The following is a 21,650-nucleotide window of genomic DNA, read 5'->3' on the forward strand; positions in this document are numbered from 1 at the left end:
ATTTTTTTCATGGTGTGCACCGAGGTGTCCTTAACAGCAGATCTCTGGATCTTAAAAGCTAGGCTGATTATTGAAGAGGGCAGCAGGCAATTTAGGGCATACAGTGTTTTCTTATGACAGAAGCTTTGCTGTGAAGCGCAGTAATTTATGTTGATAAATTGCAGCCATCAGAATGCCTAGATCGCTTCACAGGATGAATTTCTAAATGTAGTTTGGGTAGTGGGGGACAAAAGGGGAGAGGGATGGTTTCTGTATGTACCATTTCTTGAAAAGTAGTGCTGGGCTTTCCTGTGTTCTTGAAGTTAGCTTGTTGTCTCTAGGGTCGGATTAACCCAATTTTGTTTTAATGTGCCAAATAAATTTTTATCTTCCATAACCAAGTTGCAATGAAAATGAGACTGCACAACGTCAAGACTGAGTAGTTTTTGAATGCTAGCTCTTCCTTAGCAAGTATTTTTTGGTTTGGGTGTTCTTTACGTGTGCCAAAACAAACAGCCAGCTTGGCTCAGGCAAGGCATATCTAAGTGAAGCAAGCCACCTTCATTTAATCAAAAGACAAGACAAATTACCAGACTTCTTCTAAGAAACAATTATTTTGGGGGATAAAAGAGGAGTTTTCATACCATGTTGTTACTGATGTGTTTTATTGTCATTAAGACTATAAATAAAAAAGATTAATTTAAAAGTAGAAGGGCTTTGCTGGACTTGCTTTGTCTTGCTTTTGTTGCTTTTTAAAGCAAGGATTAAAGGCACCAGTGGGTCTAGTTGATCTTGCAAGAGGTTACAAATTTCCCTGTCCTTTTTTCATCATGCTGTACGGTCAGAGGTTTTAAAAGGAATCCTTTGGACTTTGATTCAGCACTACACAGGGTAGGTGCTGAGGTTTTTATGGTATCGGTGGCATGTCTGTGTGGACTTAGCTTAAGCACATGATTTAGTGCCTCTCTGAATTGTAGCCTGCAGATAAGAGTATCTAGGTAGCCCAGCTGGATAAGGTCTGAATTAGGTATGAATTTACTCTAAAGTTGAGTGTGCATGTGTCTTGGCTTTGCAGCTGTCCCTGAAGATGATAATGAATGTATTCAACCTGAAGATTTGTACTGTTTGAACCAGATCTCCATAAGGGACGATGGTGGGATCTACTAGGTGTTTTCAAAGGAGGAAATACATTCAATGTCTTTGTTTTTTCAAGGATAACCCTGGATTATGACCTCCTGTAAAGGGTGAAAGTTTTAAGTTCCAGGATTTTCAGAGTGCTATACACTGAATTAGTCCCATTAGCAATTAAGGTTTTGTTGGGTAAGGGTTTGGTATTTTAGACCATGACAATTCCATGCTGATACTAGTACCTATGTAACACTAGAATTTAATGGAAAAAGTCCAACATTTGGGTCCTGTTCTGGAAGAAAAGTTTTTTGTACTGAAAGACAGACAACTGCTGTGCATTTCATTTCCTAACCTTGTCTTCTATTTGTTTTACAGAGCTGTGTGCACATAGGCAACAGAAGGAAAACTACAGCATAACCTGTTTACTAATGATGGTAGTTCCTTTAGGCTGAATGCAAGCATGGCATATTCTTATGAGATGCTTGTAAAACTTTATTTCCAAATAGCAGCAGTGAGTAGTGGTTTCCAGCACATCTCCCGGAGCTCTGGAAATGGATATTTTACTCAGCAGTAAGAATAAGAGCCAAATAAGACCCAGTTGGGATCTATTCAAATAAGCTCTTCCCTTCTTGACGTATTTTAATAACTCAATTTTTTCTACAAGTATCTTCAAGATGGTATCATTCTCTGCCCGATTCCTCCTCCCCCCCCCCCTCCCCCACCTCTCCCCACCCCCCATATTTTTCTTTGGGACTTCAGCTTTCCATGCTAGTGGTCCAGAACCTAAGTCTGCTGAAGATATGCTAAAATCGGTTGTCTCTATTGGGCGAGTACTGTCTGCTAAAGGAAAAAAGTGAGAGACTCAGAATTTTGAGTTCCTCGTATTTCTAGTGGAAAGAGGCTTCTCTGGGTGTTACCTTTTGTTTTAATACAAAAAGAGCTGATGGAATCAATTACATCTTTTTCTTCTCTTTTCAGACCTGAGCTAAGAAAGTGCAAATGCAGCAGCACACTTTTGTCCAGTTTATTGCAATGTAATTGCATCATTCAATAAAAATTACAATTGGCTCTGCAGTGTAAGGGAAAAGGGAATGAGAAGTTGGCAGGCAAGTTCTGTCTCACCTTAAATATGCATGAGGAGTGTACCGTATCAATGGAAGTGTAGATAGGACTGGGCCCTGGGGGTTATATTCTCATTATACTGCTGGGTCATACAATGTGAAGGGGGAGTAGACTGGCAGACTCCTAAACTTATTAACTATTTTCTATTTGGGAAGATTACGTTTTGAAGAAAAACATACAGTAATCACTGGGGTACTATTTCTATCATCATAAACTTGTGTCAACTTAACTGATTTTTATAAATGATTATTATTATAAAAACCAGCAACTCTTATCTCTGCCACCGCACACGTGCTGTGTTAATGAGGAATCTTCTTTTTCTTCTCCCTTCTGCTTCTTCTTACAATACCCTGACTTAACTCATTTTTCCTCTTCTCTTCCCCCACCTCCAGCTGTCAATCACTGTCACATTACTTTGCATCATATACATCAAGAAGAGCAGCTTTTTCCATCAAGTAAGCCAATTCTAAAGCTGCTTTCCCAGAGGCTATACAGATTGTGCGAGCTGGAGGAGCTCAGGAAAGAGTAAACTGGACAATAACAAAGGCTCCCAGAGCTGCTTCTAGCTGCCAATCTCTCATGCATGTATTCACACAGTGCTATATATAGGGCATGCCTCTAGGGCCAGAATCGCATCTATCAGCCCAGCGAACAGAACTCCTCTCCACACCATTAATCACAGTGGGGAGGAGGGAAACGGCTCATTACGCTGCATCAATGATATTGTCCAGTCTGTCTTCTACAAATTGCAGGAGCTGCCTCTACATTGTGTTCAGCATCCCCTGACTTTTGAAGTCCATGATTCAAGGGAGGGAACAAAACTTCTTAATAGGAGTTTACCTGTGAGCAACAGAGGCAAACTGCTCCTAGTGAATTTAGTGTTACAGCAAAGCAGGCTCTCCAAGTGGCTTTCCTTCTACTGTTAGGTCTTCAACAGTGTTCCCTCTCCCAGAATGACACATTTGAGCACAACCTTTCTGTACTGCAGCTGTTGAAGAGTGGGGCTTTTTCAGTTTTGCAGCATTGTTTGTAATCCCTTCAGTCTGCTTCCAGCATAGGGCAAGTCAGTGAGTGTGTGTATGCGTGTGTCTGTGCATGTGTGGCATCTGTAAAGCACCTTTTGTGTCTGATCGACGTCAGGTTTATTTGAGTAAGAGCTTCCTGCAGTATTCTGGCCATCCTTAAAGGTCCTGGGCTTCTTCCGAGAATCCTGTGACTATTTGTGGGTACCCTTTGAAAGCAGCAAGTAGAGATTTATCTGCCTAGCTGATGGTGTTAGAGCTCATATAACTACATTTTTGCTCACAGCTTTTAGGCTTGACACTTTATTGCTCTCTTTTCTACTTATGCCTTGTACTTTAAAATCTATATCATCAGGGTTTCACTCTTGCTCATGGCATGACATACATCTTGCCTGTACTGACCTCTTTACTGCAGAAATTGTCTGTGTGATTTCTATACAGAACTTGCACAGATTCTCCAGTTCTTCCTAGAAATGTTGGTGTTTTACCTGGTGTTTTCAAAACCCGCGCTTCAATAAAGTCTAAGCTCTTATCAGACTTTCTTTCTGGCTGATTTTAAGATTCAGTGCAAGCTGCTTTCCTTGGTCTCATGAAGTCTGCATTGTAGTGGGCATATATGTGATATTATTTTGACAGTTCTTAAGACTACCTCTTATTAGAAGAGCAGTGCTGCATATTCCAGAACAGATGTGCCTTTTGATATGTGAGCATGCTTTTAGTTACAAATAGAGATATCATTATATAGATGTATAGATGTTATAGATGTATCATTATATCTGTTGTTGTGTCCAGACCTTGCATGAGACATCTCTAGGTTTTGAGGGTTGCCTTGGAGACATGCTGGCCTCTTCTGTATCACTGGATGTTTTGGAGTGATATGTAGTGATATACTCTCAAAGTTATGATATTAAGAGGAATATGTGTCTATCTAAACATCTTCCAAGAGGAGAAATAGACTTGTATTTCCCACTTGCTTTGAGACGTCTGTATCTGGTTATTTATGAAGACTGTTTACTCTGATTGGAATATCCCAGGATTAATCTTTAGATGTGTCAATATATTTTCAGGCACTTCTGCTTGCATCATAAGCACATAGAGAAATATTGGAGATTTTTTATTTGCATGTTGTAGAACATTTAGGATAGGACAGTGTAGAAGAATTCAAATGAAAGGATTATAGCTATATTATATTTTGGCTATGAGCGCTAGTGATGAATACATCCATCTTTTAATGCACTGTGCAGCAGACTTGTTGAAACTATTGGTACAAAACTCCATAGCAGTAGTTAGAGGAATACGTGTAATTTGGAAATAGTATGTGCTTTATTGTTGGTCTGCCTTGTTTTAATGTAAAAATACATGTTGTCAGGATTTTTTTTTTTTTTCAATTTTAAGCAAACATACCTAAATAAAGCAAGTTTAGAAGTAACATAGGAAATAAACCCTTATACCTATGACTTTTCCTTCAGGTAAAAGATACTTTTTTATTTTTTTTTAACTCTACTTATTTCCTTTTCTAACACCTACACCACGCCTCTAAAAAGTAGTATTAGTATGCTGTAGATGGGGGATTAATCAGAAACCATTTACAGTGCTATTCTTTCATTCTTCAGATACTTTTGTGGTGGTCTTACCCTGCTGGGCAGCTGAACCCCACCATAGCCACTCTCTCACTCCCACTCCTCAGAGAGAAAGGGGGAGAAAATATGATGAAAAGGGCTGAGATAAGGACAGGGAGATCACTTCCCAATAATTGTCATGGGCAAAACACACGCAAAACAAACCAAAAACAGCTTCCCCCCACAGTCCACCCTCTTCCACCTTCTCTCCCCAAGCAGCGCAGGGGAATGGGGGCCGCAGTCAGTCCCTTACACTTCATCCCTCCCACGGGATGCCGTCCTTCCCAAACTGATCCCGTGCTGTCTTCCCACAGGCAGCAGCTCTTCAAGACCTGCTCCCACATGGCTCCATACCACAGGGTCCATCCCCCAGAAGCAAACTGCTCCAGCACGGGTCCCCCACAGGCGGCAGCTCCCCCCAGGCCCCCTGCTCCTGCGTGGGCTCCTCTCCACGGGCTGCAGCTCCAGCCTGGGGCCTGCTCCTGCGGGGGCTCTCCATGGGCCGCAGCCTCCTCCAGGCCACATCCACCTGCTCCACGTGGGCTCCTCCACGGGCTGCAGCGTGGAGATCTGCTCTGTGTGGGACCCATGGGCTGCAGGGGGACAGCCTGCTCCACCAGGGGCCTCTCCACGTGGTCCTGCTGGAGCTGACTCTGATCTGAAATGTGGAAGCTACGGGACTCTTCTCACAGAGGCAAACCCCTGTGGCCTCCCACTACCAAACCCTTGCTTCATAATGCAATACAACTATTAAGAAAGATAAGAACTTGAGGAAATTAAGTTGCTATCATTATTTCCAGAAGTTACATAAATGTTTTTGAAGTGACTTTTAGCAAAATTTCTATCTGAGGTAATATTGCTTTCAGTAAAATTTTCCCAATTTGCAAAATAATAATAAAAAAAACATATCTGGTTGTTTTAAACCATCAGTCAGATACTTAATATGTAGTGAAAGTCTTCATATGTTTTGTGAAGTGACTACATCACAGGAGTGGAAAATGCTGAGTACACCAAATGGCCAATGCTGGCTAAGATCCAATGATTTTTAGTAAATTTGATTTTGAGCTCAAAATAAAATTCAGAAAGGTGATTTCCTTAGCTATTGATAGGAATGTTTCTTCTACAACATCCCTCAGACACTGATAATTAGTGAAGAATGACAAATGTTTGAAGATGACAGAAATATCAGGTGAGATAAGGAACATCCTAGACTATAAATCAGATTTACTTTATGGAAACTCACTGTAACCTGATAAAAAAGGCTGTCTGAGGATATATTTCCTTCCTTAGCAATTGTAGCTGTCAAGATCTTTCTGCCCCAAGTGCTTGAAATTGGTTACTGTTGGCAGAAGTAGACAAGCTATAATGCAGTTGGCTTAGCCCTTTATTTTACATGCATACTACTGGATTTGTAATTCCTTTTCCTTCACATTTCTCAGAGTGCATTTGGGGGTGGTCTATTGTTAAGTTAAAAGCCAATGTCATGTCCTCCATACAGTAAGATTTGAGAGCCCACTGACATGCATCAATGTGCCATGGTGCGACTGTTGCAATCCATCTGGACCAATGTGTTTGAAAGTTGAACTACACCAAATCAATTGCACTGTTAAAACTTTAATGTCTTTGCACAGTGTACTACATTAATTTAGTGGTGCATTTGGCCTCTGTGTTTGAGGGTCAAGAGCTTACATTGTCTGGCCTGGGCAGTGCCTGACACAGGGCTGTGTGATTAATGCAGAAGCCTTTATTTCCACTCCGCCTAGGCAGAAAGTATAGCCTAGCCCTGCTAAGGCATCATTCCCTAGAGGAGAGGAAGCAAGAGAGAATGTACCCAAAACTACTGAATCCTAAACGATCACAGGGCTTGGACACATTTCTGAATGTAGAGGATGAATTGCTAGCCAGTTTGTAAAAAGGAGGAGGGAAGGAAAAAAAAAAAAAAAAAAAGGCTTTCCAAAGGTCAGGAGGAGGAAGCACACCAAGACTAAGAGCATTGTTCTTATTGGAAATCATTATTTGAAATCGATCAGACTTTTTCAGAGAGCACAAGTAACTAAAGGATCCTCAGTAGCTAGTTTTCCACTTGAATGAAGTATTTGACAGTCAGTGAGACTTAGGACTTGTCTTAAATAATGAATCACCCTTTTTTTAATTATGTGGACAAACCTCTATACAGAAGCTGTTTGTATTTGCAGCATTGACAACAAATCTGAATCTTACATCCAAAAAGAAGACTGTAAATGTGCTATATGCAAATAACCTGACTGATTCATATACGAGGCAGGCACCACTTCCACATCCTTCTTTAAGCCAAGTGTTAATAGTGGGTAAAGTGGAAGAAGCAGCTATTACTAGCTCAGACAGGCTTTGCTGTGTTATATTTTTGTTGGAAATTAGAAAAATATAATAATAATAATAATAATAATAAAAGACTTTGTAGCTTAGACAGAAGTTTGCTAACAGAGTGGGCAAAACTATTTCAGTGAAATTCTTTATTTTTTTTGAGGGAATGTACAGCCATCTAATCCAACTCAGTGACTCTGAACTAAAAACTGTGTCTCCTGTTGGATTTCATGTTGTGTCTCAAGGGTGACAACAGATACACTTTGCTGGATTGCCTATGAGTGAGTTTGGAGTAGCTGCAGCTCCATGAATGTCAACAAAGTTGTAAGTTTACCATGCAAGTTTGAAGATAAATGGAATAGAATTAATAGCCATGAGTAATGGCTTTATAATTGAAATAGTATAGACATTAGAGGTACATAGGGTGTTAGTAATTATATTAATTATTTGTTTAACAGAAAGACAAAGTAATAACATCAAAAATCAAAAAGCTTAGTTGTTCATACGCAGATCTAGGGGGACATTTTCTAACAGAAATAATTGCTTTTGCTTGATCCTCAGGGTGATATTATCTGTGTCTAATTGTTTCTCCGGAAGAAAGCAAAACAGTCTAAAATTCTAAGTAATGCACAGCAATTGTAGGGGTGAAAATAACCTCATTTTAGAAGCCTCTTACAGCATCCCACCCTGATGCAGTGAAAGGAAGCAGTGGTGCCAGGAAGGGTAAAGATAAATGGAATTACTTTTCTATTAGAAGTATAATAGGCTTTATGAGTTAGTCACCTGTGCTCAGAATAGATCATCTGTCAGGGAGAGCAAGTAGATGAACGTGTACCTTGTGAGCTGTCAGTAGCAGATCAGTGTGGGTTTTTTAAATAATAATTACTCACTTCCACAGAAATGTTTTAGACAAAAGCACAGCTGCTTTATTGATGATGCCTTTTGTGCACGAGGATGAATACGCTAGTTTGTTCTTTTCATTTTTCCATGTAAATGCAATATCATATTTCCATAAAACTCTTTTAGGAAATGGTGCCATTTGCTATTAAAGCTTGCATAATAAAATTATTTGTCAGGGATTTAATTTGATCAAAGTCGGTTATTTGCAATAAAGTGCTAATAGCTAAGAGGGGCTGCTGCTTGCATGCAAGATCAGAGATGGCCTTCTCTTCACCAGCCATTGTGCCACCAGCTGTTCTGGGATTCAGTGGGACAGGATGCTGAAGGCATCATCCTCTTGCACCCTGACCCGTGCTAAGAGATGAAGGCAAGTGTTCAGAGGAGCTCTTTGAGCACCAGATCCCCGCTTGTGGCGCAGTTTAGTGCTTAACAGTGCATGGTTGGCAGCTTGACTGATGTGAGGTCTCGGGGCAGGGGCAAGAAACTCTGCAATGGGTGAGCAGCAGTTGGCTGCCATCGAGCACGTGGCTCTGGGTGGCCACCAAGGAGTCTGACCTGGGCAGGTATGGGCTGGATTGGGTCTGGTGGAGGCTGGAATTGTGGAAAGGGGTTAAATCTGCAGTACGCTGAAAACCTCCCAGAGTTCAAAAGATTTGGTTTGACCTTCACTATTGTAGCATTGCCACCTTTGTTTTACCAGGAGTACTGGTTCCAGCCAGCTGCTGTTGGGCTGCTCTGCTTCCTGCCCCTCCAAAAATGCTGCAGAAGCTGGTGGAAGGATGGAGCCTTTACAGAGCATTGTCAAATTTAATTTAATTTAATTTTGTCATTGTAGCCCAGTGACAGAGCAACTTGTGCATGAGAACAGGACTCTGGATATTGATCTGAGCTAGTGCTGGCAGTGGCGATAAGGATGAGAACCTAGCCTGCTTAAATTAATTTTTCAGGGCTGGCTAGGGACTGGCTTTAGATCAACTCTCTTAGGCAAATTGCATTCACACCATGGAGAAAGGAAGCAGAGTTGTGCCAAATTTGATGGCAGACTTGACTTTGGGAACTCTTCCTATGCTCTGGTAGGCAGTAGAGGAGGTTGACTGGCTGAAACCATTGTGCAGTGTTATGGCACTGCTGTTGTTCTCCTCCATAGAGTGTTTGAGCAAGATTCCCTTTAAACCCAAGCTGTGTAAATATTTACTGAGCAAATCCATATACCCACATTTCAGCTACAGGCCCAGTTTGGATGTTACAGGAATAATCACTGTATCTGCACAAATGTTTCTACAGAGAGTGGGAACAACAGTACCATACAGAAGCTGATTGACTATATTATGCATGGGCTTTAAAATCCTCTCTACCTGCCTGTTCTTCTTAATTTATAAATAAATGTGACTGGATTTATTCGGGTTCTGAAGAACAGAAGAGAAAAATAATTTATGTGTTCTGATTAACTAATACTACACTTGAACCCATTGAAGGATAGATTGGTCTTTGTGAGATGGTGGTTTTTTTTTCATACTATTGTGAAGTGCTAGAAAATGACTGTAGCTAGAAGCAAGATGTTGATCAGGATCAGGATCTGGTATGTTGAAAATCTTTTCTGGAGTCAAGTTGTTCTGAAGCCTAAGTGCGCAGACACAGTCTACTGTTTACTAGCCCAGAGCATCAGGTCAGGAAGAGATTGCTTCTCCTTCTTCCTCCCCTGTCTCTCAGCCCTGTCTCCAACAGCAAGATTATGATGAATATAGAGGGAATTTCATTGCTACAGCGTTGCATGTAGTCATCTGCTAGAATCATGTGGTTACCTTCCTCTAGCAAATGCAGTAGATTTCACTATTAGATGCATCGTATCAACTTGGCAGCATAACTGCATTCAAAACAGCAAGCATTTTTAGGTTCTTTGCAGTCATGTCAAACCAGAGCTTCAGATCTAAGTGCCAAGACAGATCACCACTGTTTTTAGCTAATCTCATTGTTTAGTGTTGTACCAGATTGTTGTACCCATCCCGAGCTTTGTGTGACTAAGTGACATCTGTAAAGCATGGCAGGGTAATAGCACAATGTGCCTATGGAATGTCTTATGGAGAAGTTTAGAACTGAGACAACTCATTAGCTGATGCATCTCAGCGTTACTCTTGCCCCTCTTTCTCAGAAGAACAGGGTTCTTTATCTTACAACACAAAGTAGAGAAGGACCAAAACAGCAACAGGTTATTTTGTCTAGATTATATGCAAGATCTCTACAGTAGTGACTGTCAAACTGAAGCTGTATTTTATTTCCTCAGCTGTTTCTTCAGTGCTCTAATGCTATTAATAATAGTACCTGTCACTTGTACAGCCCCTCAGAGCTCTAAGTAGTTTGACAGACATTATACAAACTTACTGGAAAGCATCAAAAATGAAGTAAACATTCTGCTTCTTACTGGCTAAACTAAATTTTTTACATTACTTCCTAAGCCTGGCTTTGCCTTTAGCTTAGCAAAATAATCCTCCAGACTGACTTGTTCCCTGACTCTCTTTATACTTACATCGTTGGTAAATCATTTTTACTGCTGTAGGATTGGTAGATTTATTATGTCAAGACAGGAAAGACACTATTGAAAATAGTTTATACAGCTTCCATGTCGGACCTTCTGGGCCACTGTAATTTTGTTAAAGAGTCTAAAGTCTGATTTTAACCAAAGACTGGAGCACATCTCGTTAGTAGTGCTAAAATGCTGATAATGGCCATGGAAACTTCCTGCAGCTATCGACCATTCCTGTCAATTTTGGGGAAGCAGTAGTTGCAGCAGCAGCACTAGTTGGGAAGCACTCTATTCCTCACCTTAATTTTTATCAGCTTATCATTTAAATTGCTCCCAAGCAGGTGATGTGACAGTAGGAGTTCTAGCTATTCTTAAAGTACCACCATGATTACAAAGCCGGAAAAGTCTGCTGGAAATAAATGTGAAAACTTCTGACAACCATTTGCATTTCTGAAGGCTCACCCAGCATGGGTGGTTTCTATCCAGGGTAGAACATGCAATTCTGTTAACATATTTTCTCTTTTCAAATGAAATAGTTAAGGCTTGACAGTAAGTGCTTTTGTTGTCATCTCCTGCATTCCCACCGACACACAGCCGGGCAGCCTGTGCTCTGGAGCCCCTGGCTGGGATTCTTTGCCAGTACCTGAACATGGGGAATTGGGTATTTGTGGGCTAGCCAGCCGTTGTGCTTTTGTGAGCTCACTCTATGGATCTGGTGAGATTACAAAACCATTGTTCTGTGCTACAGAAACAGTTAGCAGAAGTTACAGCAGTTATAAAAATTGCCGAATGCAATCTCCACTTACTCAAAACTCAGCATGGCCCTGCCCCCTCCCAGTAGACTTGGCCAGCCTTCGTGGCACTCCTGTGTTGTGTTAGTGTTGAAAATAGTTCATGTTTTATTGTAAATTACTGCTATTTGCAACTTGCAGTTCTGCAGTTCACACTGCACAGAGATCAAGGACCTAATTTTTCCTTTGTATACATCGGTGTAAACCAAGATTAATTCCAGTGAAGTCAGTCTAATCACAAGTGTAAAACTAGGAGGAATGAAAGGAAAACCAGCTATAAAAAGCTATAAGCTATTTATTTATTTATTTATAAACAGCAAAATTAATGCTGCTGTTCCACAGACACATGGTGACCTGCAAAGCACTAGCTCATGCATTACTAATGCATCCCATTTAAATGCAGATTTTTGCTCCTAACACAGAACTTCAGGGAAATCCTCTCCAGATAAACTATAATAGGATACCAAATGGTAATTCAATATTTCACTTTAAGTTGTGTTTCAGCTTATTGATCTTAATTTTCTATCATTTTGATGCAGCGTTTGCCTAGGGGGAAAAGGATTGCATTCATTATAATATGGCTTTTAATTAATATTTAATTATTTTGATATTCCAAACATCCGTGCCAGAAGTGGCAATCTGCTTGTATTCCTGTACCTATTTTTATTTTCAGTGATGAAAATCAGCAAGGTGTGACTTTACATATTTCAGAAAATAATTGAGACGTACGGTTGAGAAAAGGAAGCGTAGTGTAGATATCACAATATCTGTGTGTGTTAGACTTCGTGAGGGTGTTTTGCTGTCAAACACTTGTGGTCACAGCAGTAGGACCCTGAATCATTGCTGAAATTCCATGAAGTGGGGACCTTTATGATATGCTGCTGCATTCTTATGTCAGACTGCATTCCAGGGGTTTCCAAAAGGCTTCCGTTTGCCTAAATGTCTTCAGAGAAAGACATCAGGCATGACTGACAGGAAGACTGAGCTCTCATAAGTTCCTCTCTAATCATGTCCAGTAGGTGCCTGTCGGCTGTCCAGAGCCAAATGTGTTTTTGGTACAGATGTAGGAATAACCAGAGGGCCGGCTCATTCAATTAAGCCTTTCAAATTAATGACATGATTTGCTTTTGCCACATATGGTATGTGTAAGAAGAATTTTTTTCTTTGTGTATGCCTCCCTTAAGTCACGCTCCAGTGCAGCTTGTAAGATGTGTATTCATCCTTAGTTTTTTTATATATATTTTTTTATTTATTATTATTGTTATTATTATTTGATTTGCTTTTTTTTTTTTTTTTTTTTTTTCTGGAAGTGTCTTAAATGATACAATGAAGTCATACAAATAATGTTTATAAGTCTACTAGATCATGAATACAGTTATTGAGGAGAAACCTGACACTGAGTTAGTGTTTTTGCAGCTCCTAACACTGTAATTAGAGTCTGTGCTATTTGCTCAGTTTCTAGGCTGGAAGCATGCAGTGCAGCAGTGGACACATCAGCTGGCAGCAAGCTTAGGTCTCATTTCAGCATTGACAACTAAAAAGTAAAACTCCGAGCCATGGTAGAGATATAATCATGGTAGGAGTTTTATAAATTTATTTTTAGTTTTGAGATCTGTTTGTTTTATATATATATAAATGTATTTATATACGTCTGTTATATACATACACAGACATAAATATATCTCTATACACACACACATATATATAGAGCTTGATTGCTAACAGAGTACATTTGGTTCACATTTCCAGATGTTCTGACAGCTGTAAGATTTTTTCAGCTTTCACAGTCTTTCATCTGAGATTATTATTTTCCACATTGCATTGTCAGTATCGTGTATTAAAAAAAAAAAAAAAAAAAAAAAAGTATCAAAAGACTAGCTGTAAAATAGTATAAACAGTGGAAGTGGGCACTCTCAGGATTAATGAAGCCTCCTCCTTTGTCATATAATTTGGTAGCAAAAGGGACATCTAAGAAATATGATCTTTGTGATTATGCTCCTTTGGGAAGCTCATCTATGAGCCTTCATATTTCTTCTTTAAATTATTTCTAACACTTTCAAGCCCTGACAGATTCAACCACCTGCTATATATAATAGTAGAGGCTAGAAAAACCTTCTTTCACTTCCACATCAAAATAAGCCCTGCCCATGACCATACGTAGGTCTGAATTAGTGATACTTTGCAACCCATCAGAAATGAGAATCTTGAGAATCTTTTGATACTGTAAGAACATGGAGTACACTATAAAAACCTGTATCCTCGTTCTACATTTTTTTTTTTCCAAGAAGGCAGAAATAGCATTTGTTTTCAGTTCTAAACTGGAGAGCTGTCAGACTTCAGAACTGCTACTTAGTTATGTACTTGTGTAATCCCCGCTGCTTTCCTTGGAGGCACGGCCACCTAGACTCAGTGCCACTAAGACACGCTGACTTTATGGATGGAGAGCGATGAAAAACAGTACAGCTACATTGGAAGAGCTGGGTTGAGTATTTTTCTCACAAACACTTTATTATCAGTAACCAGTTCAATTGGAACCAAAGCACTAAGCAGAATTCAGGGGAAAAAAGTGACTTAAGCTGCTGGAAGGTGGGGGGAGGGGGGGGGGGATTTGTTGTTTTTGCTGAAACATTCTTGTTATTTTCATTGAAATCAGCAGTCAAAATTTCTCATTAAAAAAAATACCATACTTTGGCTAAAAGAACATTTTAAATGATCCAAAATAAAATGTGTTTTATTTAGAGAATTCTAAACATCCCAGGTATTTTCCAGTTCGAGATTAAAAATAAAAAATAAATCACAATCTGAAATCCATTATTAAAATAATTTCTAGTGCCCATCAAAACTATAAATACTAATTATTAGACATTTAAAAGGTTGTTTTCTTTGAAAGGCATTTGAGAAAAATAACCTCAGCAGCAAGAATGTTTTTTCTGTAATAGGTTTTTCCCAAGGCATAAGCTCTTGCTAGGACTTAACAAGTCAGACCAAAAGCTATTAAAAAAAAAAAAAAAAAAAAAAAAAAAAAAAGATTGGCTCAGGTATGAACTGATAGAACTTCCCACTTCTTTGACCTTGTAAACTTCACATCATAATGCATGGCACAGTAGGACGTTTTCCTAGAAGCAGTAGGTATGTACATCCTGTTATTTCCTTTACTGGTTTAAACCTAGTTTTTCACATTAATTACTGTGCATTTATTGAATGGAAAGCATACATTTTTAATTATGTTAGTTGAGATGTTGGCTGGTTGTGAAACCAAGTAATTGGAATTTGTCCATTTGAGCAATGTGAATTAACAGCACTGTTCATAGTCTTTGCATTTTTCACTTCAGCATTTCAAACCGTGATTCTTGCGCAGAAGAAAATCTGGTAAAGATAAAAAGCTCCACCTAGTGGGGAAGAACTTTTTATTAAAAAAGCAGGATTTTCACTTTGTTTTATGCATGAGGAAATACTGCTTTAGATTTTGTTTCATTAAGCTGCCATGTTCTTAATTCTCACCTTCTGCAAAGCTATTATTTCATATGCAAAGCTGTAACAGGAAGAATTATTCTGATAGTCTTGAGCAAGAAGCAATAAATGACACTAAATGAGTGGGTTTATACAAAAGAAGAGTAAGAAACTGTGTCTCTCCACAGTTTGGGGATTTCTTTCTCTTCAAGCTTCACTATGCAGCAACCACAATTATTTTTTTTCCTGTGTCAACAAATATTTTAAACTAAATACCAAGTTATGGTTGTTTCCAGTCAGTATTAAATTCGCTTCTTAGAACAGTAGTGTTTTGGCAGTATTTTTACATGGGGAACCCTGCCTATGTGTGACCTCATCTTCATTAAACAACCTGCTTATCTGTGAAGGGTAAAACCCAGCTTCTCTGGCAGCCTAGTCCAGGGGATCAGCTTGTAGCACGGCACAGCCCCGTCAGCCTCTGCTGTCTCATCCGAAGGCAAACACCAGAACTCATTTGTCCTGCCATTTGTCCAGTACCCTGCCTAGCGCCAACGCGTGTCCAAAAACATCCTGACAGAATCTAGCAGCTATATTTTAGGTACATAATTAGCTAGTACAGCATTTTTTTATTTTTTTTTCCTCCTTGCTGATCTGCACTGCAGTGCAGCTATGCTCCAGGCTCCCAAGATGCTCAAATGGCAGGAATCTTCAGTTTAAAGCAGCGGTGAAACTCAGATGTTGTTCTCTCCTTCCAACCGCATTTGTCTAGCAGGTGAAACCACTTCTTCGGTGCATTTCAGGCCAGTAACTAGAGTGGGAGCAGGAATGAGTACAGGCAAGTGCAGATTTGGCACAAGAGACACTGAATCATGTATTCCCTGCCCTTTGTCAGACTGTCCGTCATTTTCAAGCCACACATCCTGGCAGGGTCAACTCCCTGTGTCACTTATAGCAACTGGTGGACATCATAGCATGCCTTGTGTTACTACATTTCTGCACAGGAGTTTGCTATAGCCCATGTTCACATCCACAACTGGAAAATTTATCTTCATCCTGTACAAACCCCAAAATAGAACTTAAGTTGCTTTGCATGCTTCTTGATCACCACCTGGCACTTGTCATTTGGATTGTTTTACAGACCAAAAGAAAGGAGTTTGGGAGTTCTTATTGTGAACCTTTACATGAGCAAGGACTAACATAGAACTGACTAGCCTTAGTGTGCTTTTAGGGCATATATTCCCTCTGAAAATGAGGAAACTGAGGATAAAGGTTTCATTGCATTATTTCGTTTGGGGGCAAGTGTTTATCTGTGCAGGAAGCCTATGCAACCCTTAAAACATCAGCTAAAACAGTACAGAACAATCGTTTAAAACTTCTACAACTGCATTGCTGGCAGTGTTAATCTCCCTTGGAAATGACATTAGCTATTTGTCATAGAGTAATGCCACTTGGTTTCTAATGCAGATGGACACCTACCTCATTACGCATATGACAGGAGATGTAAGTCACTTACCGCAAAACAAAGGTTTTAAATAATACCACTAGCTGCCAGCCTCTGCTCTAGAACTGTGAGATACGGTAGGCTTGCTAAAGCAAATCTAATGTTTGGAATTATAGTAAGACCCTCTGCCACATTCTACTTGAAATACCTCATCTAGAACTGTACTTGAGCTGAGCTAATGAAATATAAATTTACAGATGTGAAACACTGGAGAACATTCAACTATGTGTTCTTGTAATAATCTGCTGTAAACTGCAAACGATCATTTAGGGATTAAATATCAGTTTGTTCTACAAGTCATCTGATAGTGTTTCATATAAGCCTTATAATTAATTTTTAATATTTTAAATCAACTGTGGGATTATTGCCATGGGGGTCAACAAGGCCCATGGTTGGTGATAACCTTGGACTCTTAACAATGAGGCCATGAGGATGTCCTCAATAAAGTAGTAGAAGTTATTGATCCTTAAAGAACCCTGGCATCCATGTGATCAGTACGCCACAAATGGCGCCCAAAAAGGGACATGAAGAATGTTATGCCACAATTAATATTTAACATAAACATCTATTTTAGGTATTTATCTACATTAGATTTACTCAGCTGTTTGATTGCGTCTTTCTAGGACCAGCTGTCTTTCCAACAATAAATGTACAAAAATTCTTTTGTTTCATGGGTGCCACTAAGCCTCTTTTTTTTTTTTTTTTTTTTGTAGCTAATCAGGTGCTGAAGTTTGGAACCCTTGTAAGTACTTCCAACACCTACGACAACTCTGGGATTGTGACCATTGAGACAGACAAGCCTTTGCTGTGGACAATGGCTATCAAAACATAAGATGGAACTACAGCTGCCTTTTCTGATCCAACTCACATTTCTGCAAAATTTCAGATTTCTTTGAATGAAGACAATAAAACTGTTCCTACAGGAATAAGCACACACTGATTTTATGTACTGAATGGAAAACAGGCCTGAAATAAAAGTCACGACCAAATCGAGATGAGTAACTGAGTACTTCATTCCAGTACCTCACTGCTCAATCAGAAGACGTGCTGCCACCCCATATGACTGCAAACAAAAGTGGATGCAAAGAACTGCTAATTTGTTAGTTTGGATATTTTTACAGTGTATTCTATCCCAATATTAAAGTATTTTCCCCCATTACCAAAATTAAATACGCTAAACAAACTTCATTATGAAAAAGTGATAGCATGAAGTGTAATTTCAAATACTTTTCTTTCCCTATTTCTAACAAACATAGGTGCTGGTGAAAATTACTCAGTAAGAGTAGTAGTTGAAACTTTCTACCTGTAAGGCGTGTCCACTGAAGCAGCTTTGGTTTTGCTGCAATACCAATATTGGATTTCACAATTATTAACTGATTTTAAGATCTGTAACACGAAACAGCACTGTAACTTCTACAATTACCAAATACTTACAGCAAGGTTTTTGGAGTGAAATACATGTTTCTTGCTCTCAATATGAAGTGCATTGCATCTACCAATTTCTGCAGGCTTAGTTTTTAAATAAGAGTATTCAGTCATTTAATAACTGAAATCACTTAGTCAATACATGGAGAGGCCTTTACAATTTTATGTGCAGTTGTCTGACAGAACCAGTATCCAAAACCCATCAGTAAGGATATACGTCCTGTCCAACAGTCTGAACAACTCTGTGGCTGACTGTCTCAAAGACTGCTTAGTAGCTCTGAAAACTAAATTAAACTCAAACTGCACATCTTAGTAACCAAGTTTTGCTTCCTTAATTCTGCCATCAGCATAGTGTCAGCAATGCAAGTTTGTTTTTTGATGGATTTCTTTCTAGTCATGTACATAATACAGCCTAATAGGAATTCCAAATGCAGAAAGAATTAGGGGTAATGACAGTGATTCTAGAAAGTAATGACAATTCCAGCTGATAGAATTTTGAGTCACCACTTGAGAGGTTACAGTAATGATGTTTTCCACTGCCAACTTTTGCTGAACAACAGTATCTACTAAAAGAAAAATTAAGCATTCAAACAGCTTCTGAAGACAATCTGTACAATTTCCACCCTTGGAGGTTTTCAAGACGCAACAGGACAAAGCCCTGATCAACCTCGTCAGAATGCAGCACTGACCCAGCTTTAAGCAGGAGGTTGGACTAGGGGTGTCTCAAGGTTCCTTTCTACTTGAATTATTCTGTTCCTACTTGAATTATTCATTCAACTGTAACAAGAAATGCTATTTAAAAAAAAAAAAAAAAAGCACTGCAGGTAAGTATGATTGCGTGCACTTTGAAAGAGAAATAAGATGTCAACAATGCGTGAAAACCCCAAACTGTTTAATAGTGAACAAGTTACAAAGCTGTGAAATCTTTGCAGCAAACGTCACGATGTCTTGTTCTTCACCATGAGCACTCAGCCGCCTCTGTTGAGAGAACAGAATAATCAGTTTCAAGTAACCAAGTACCTTCAAGTGATCCCATCTGAAGTCTAATTTAGCCTCCCTGCATGGCCCTGTTAGGAAGATATCACCATTACAGCTTATCTCCTATTTTCAAACATTTTCCTTTGCTTAGAGGACCACTCTTAGAGGCCTAAGTTAGCCATGTTTCACATTCCCAGAACAGTATTTTACCTGTTCCACACAGGTTAGAAAACACAGTTGGAAGAGGGATGACATCAGCTCTGAAGAATCTGAGAAGTTTCAACTGGTTCCCTTAGTATGCAAGTACCAAAGCTGCCAATCAAATCTAAGGGTGAAATTTTTCATGCTGCAACATCTACCTCAAAAAGTATTTTATGATATTACACAAAAAACAAGAATTCCAAACGTATATGGCACTTATCAAAAAGTACTTTGTTCTGTGCACTGCCATCTTCCAAAATAATCACAGTTTCCTTTATCTTTCCCTCCATGCATGTATTCTGGATTCACAAATTATGAACTGGAAACAGTTAAGAGTATGCAATATCCCAATACGGTACTTGTTCTACAGGTAAAAATACACTGAAAAACTGGAAATCAAAGATAGTTGATGTTCATTTTTGAAGCAGATACTAGAAAAGGAACTAAAGAACTATGGATGTAATATTTTGCAGTATGCTAAGATGTGAACCCAAAATTAATGATCTACTTCCTCAGCAAGCTCTTTGAACATCTACCTACCAATACATGTCATATTACAGTAAAACGTGAAATGCACAAGATACTAAAGCAACATGGATCCTGTAATGGTTCGTTAAGTCTTTGTTTCAAATCGATCAAGTAAAAATGAATACAAAACTTGGCAATTTGAAGTTTCATATTTACTTACACAATAATGTTGTTGATTGGGATATGGATCAATTTGACAAAGAAGCCAATAAATCCCATTATTGCAAAGCCTATTGCTGTTGCCATTGCAATCTTCTGGAACTCTGCAAAAACAAAAAGAAAATTTAGTCTAGAAAGCATAGCGTATGACATACAGGAGATGTTCACAATGTACCACAGGAAAGAACTGTCTTTAGAAAATGGTCATGTTAACACTGGAAACAGCTCAAGAGCAAACAGCATTAAAATTGAGAAAAAGCACGTTTTTTCAGAAGACAGATGAGATTATTAAGAGAGATGATGCTGCTTCCCACAAAGAATAGAACTGATCTTTTTTTCTTTTTTAAAGCAGTAAGCAGAATTGGACAGATCCGCAGTCCACAACAACTCATGGCACATTTATTCCATTACTGTTCTTTCATTCCCCTTTGGCCCTGACAATAATCCCCAATACATAATCAAAAATGGAAAAGCTGCAATTATGTTTGTCACACTAAAACACCATCTTAAGTCCCCACAACAGAACAGTACCTAACTGATAGGCCCAATTATTTTAAGATGTGAACCTTGGAGTAAGGTGGTCAGCAGCCACTAAAAACCCTGCCAATCTGACAATGAATGAAACCCCTTGCTGATCAACCTCAAAAGATGTCAGTAAACTTAATCCTGTGTGCATGAATAAAATAACCTAACTACCACCTCTGTGAACAACCACTGACATATTCCTTACAGATATACCCTCTCTGTAACGCCTTATCAATAGGTGCAGAAAAAAAAAAATAACTCCTACACTTCCAGCAACAAAGTTCCTCCTATCTCAATCAGGCAGTCACTGAAAACAGTGAATGTACTGCAAAATGCAAACATAGCTCCAGTCTCCTAAAATGAACTATTTCCTCAGAGGCCATGTAACAAGCACAACACCCTCTACAATCTTTCTCAAGTTGACTGCAGTCTGTCCAGCTTGGCTATTGCAGTTTTGAAAGCACACACAACTTCTTGTAGGATCAGTTTACTTGACAGGTGAAAATATTATTTGCCTATCTTAAAATGGCTCATTTTAGCTGTGTAGCCTATTTCATAAAGTGAGCTTTAGTACCACTCTCACATACCCGGCTAGAGTACATACAAGAAAGTACATATTCAGACCTATTCTCCCCAGAACCACAAATGTGTTTGCATTTGGAGAACTGCTCAAGTCTAACCCTCACCCTGGAAGCTGAGAAACACGCAGGTCAAATTAAACAAAACCATTCACATATGTGACACATTAAAGTATAGGAAGCAATAAGCATCACATCCTGCTTTACCTTTCCTGTCAGGCTTAGTGCACCTTTTGACCAGCCGTATCGAGTCCTTCACAAACTGCCGGCTGGGCTCCACGAACTGCATTACCTGATCCATGGTCACCTGCAGAGACAGACTGGTTTAGCATTTAGCTGGTGCCACGTATGGCGAGAGGAACACCGTTTGAAAGAAGGGAGCCCCAGGAGCAGTTAATACCAGACGTCTGAGGGCTGGCGGTAACGCGAAATCCAGCCTAACCGGCCCTCAAACGACCCCACGCCGCCCCCCGGTCCCCTCCGGTCCCCTCAGGTCCCCCAGGCCCCCTCAGGGCCCCCACGCCGCCATTACCGGTTGCTCCGCCGGCGAAGGCCACGTCGCGATACAGCCGGCGTGACGTCACCGGGTGCGACGGGCGGGAGGCCGCGCCCCTCCCCGGCGGGGCTGGGCACAAAATGGGGGGGGGGGGGGGGGGGGGGAAGGGAAGGGAAGGGAAGGGAAGGGAAGGGAAGGGAAGGGAAGGGAAGGGAAGGGAAAGGAAAGGAAAAGGATAGGGTAGGGTAGGATAGGATAGAGTAGGATAGGATAGGATAGGATAGGATAGGATAGGATAGGATAGGATAGGATAGGATAGGATAGGATGTTAATCTTATAGCCCTTTTTTCATCTGTTCTTTCATCACCTTTTGCAACCCACTTT

At 39.8% G+C, this 21,650-nt stretch overlaps 2 protein-coding genes across 7 annotated transcripts in view; one reads left to right on the forward strand and one right to left on the reverse strand.

Annotated features, from left to right (window-relative positions):
• TPK1 (thiamin pyrophosphokinase 1) overlaps positions 1 to 17,851 on the forward strand; it is a 311,693-nt gene extending 293,842 nt beyond the window's left edge. For 4 of the 5 annotated variants that reach the window (XM_035317536.1, XM_035317539.1, XM_035317538.1 and 1 more), the window contains one exon: positions 17,090 to 17,851. In XM_035317536.1, coding sequence (XP_035173427.1) covers positions 17,090 to 17,208 — 119 coding nt within the window. In that variant the 3' untranslated portion in view covers positions 17,209 to 17,851. The remainder of the gene's footprint in view (positions 1 to 17,089) is intronic. The other variant, XR_004748195.1, reaches the window with a different exon arrangement.
• Positions 17,852 to 18,672: 821 nt separating this feature from the next.
• Positions 18,673 to 21,361, reverse strand: SEC61G (SEC61 translocon subunit gamma). Of its 2 annotated transcripts, XM_035317542.1 has the most exons (4): positions 21,303 to 21,361; positions 20,978 to 21,077; positions 19,669 to 19,771; positions 18,673 to 18,779 (listed from the first exon to the last, which is right to left on the reverse strand). In XM_035317542.1, the coding sequence occupies exons 2-4, from the start codon at positions 21,069 to 21,071 to the stop codon at positions 18,770 to 18,772; spliced, it is 207 nt and encodes a 68-aa protein (XP_035173433.1). In that variant the 5' UTR covers positions 21,072 to 21,077; positions 21,303 to 21,361; the 3' UTR covers positions 18,673 to 18,769. The 2 variants fall into 2 exon arrangements, with proteins under 2 accessions (XP_035173433.1, XP_035173432.1); XM_035317541.1 differs by lacking the exon at positions 21,303 to 21,361 and having other exon boundaries at positions 20,978 to 21,148.
• Positions 21,362 to 21,650: the final 289 nt, after the last annotated feature.

Source organism: Oxyura jamaicensis, chromosome 2, assembly GCF_011077185.1.
Source record: "Oxyura jamaicensis isolate SHBP4307 breed ruddy duck chromosome 2, BPBGC_Ojam_1.0, whole genome shotgun sequence".
In the NCBI taxonomy this organism is placed as follows: domain Eukaryota; kingdom Metazoa; phylum Chordata; class Aves; order Anseriformes; family Anatidae; genus Oxyura; species Oxyura jamaicensis.

Bases quoted from the DNA above. Each gene is read 5' to 3' on its own strand.
- SEC61G (XM_035317542.1), bottom strand. From the start codon at position 21,071: ATGGATCAGGTAATGCAGTTCGTGGAGCCCAGCCGGCAGTTTGTGAAG. The intron at 19,772-20,977 runs GTAAAGCAGGAT...TTGTTTTTGCAG, and splicing joins CACTAAGCCTGACAGGAAAG to AGTTCCAGAAGATTGCAATG.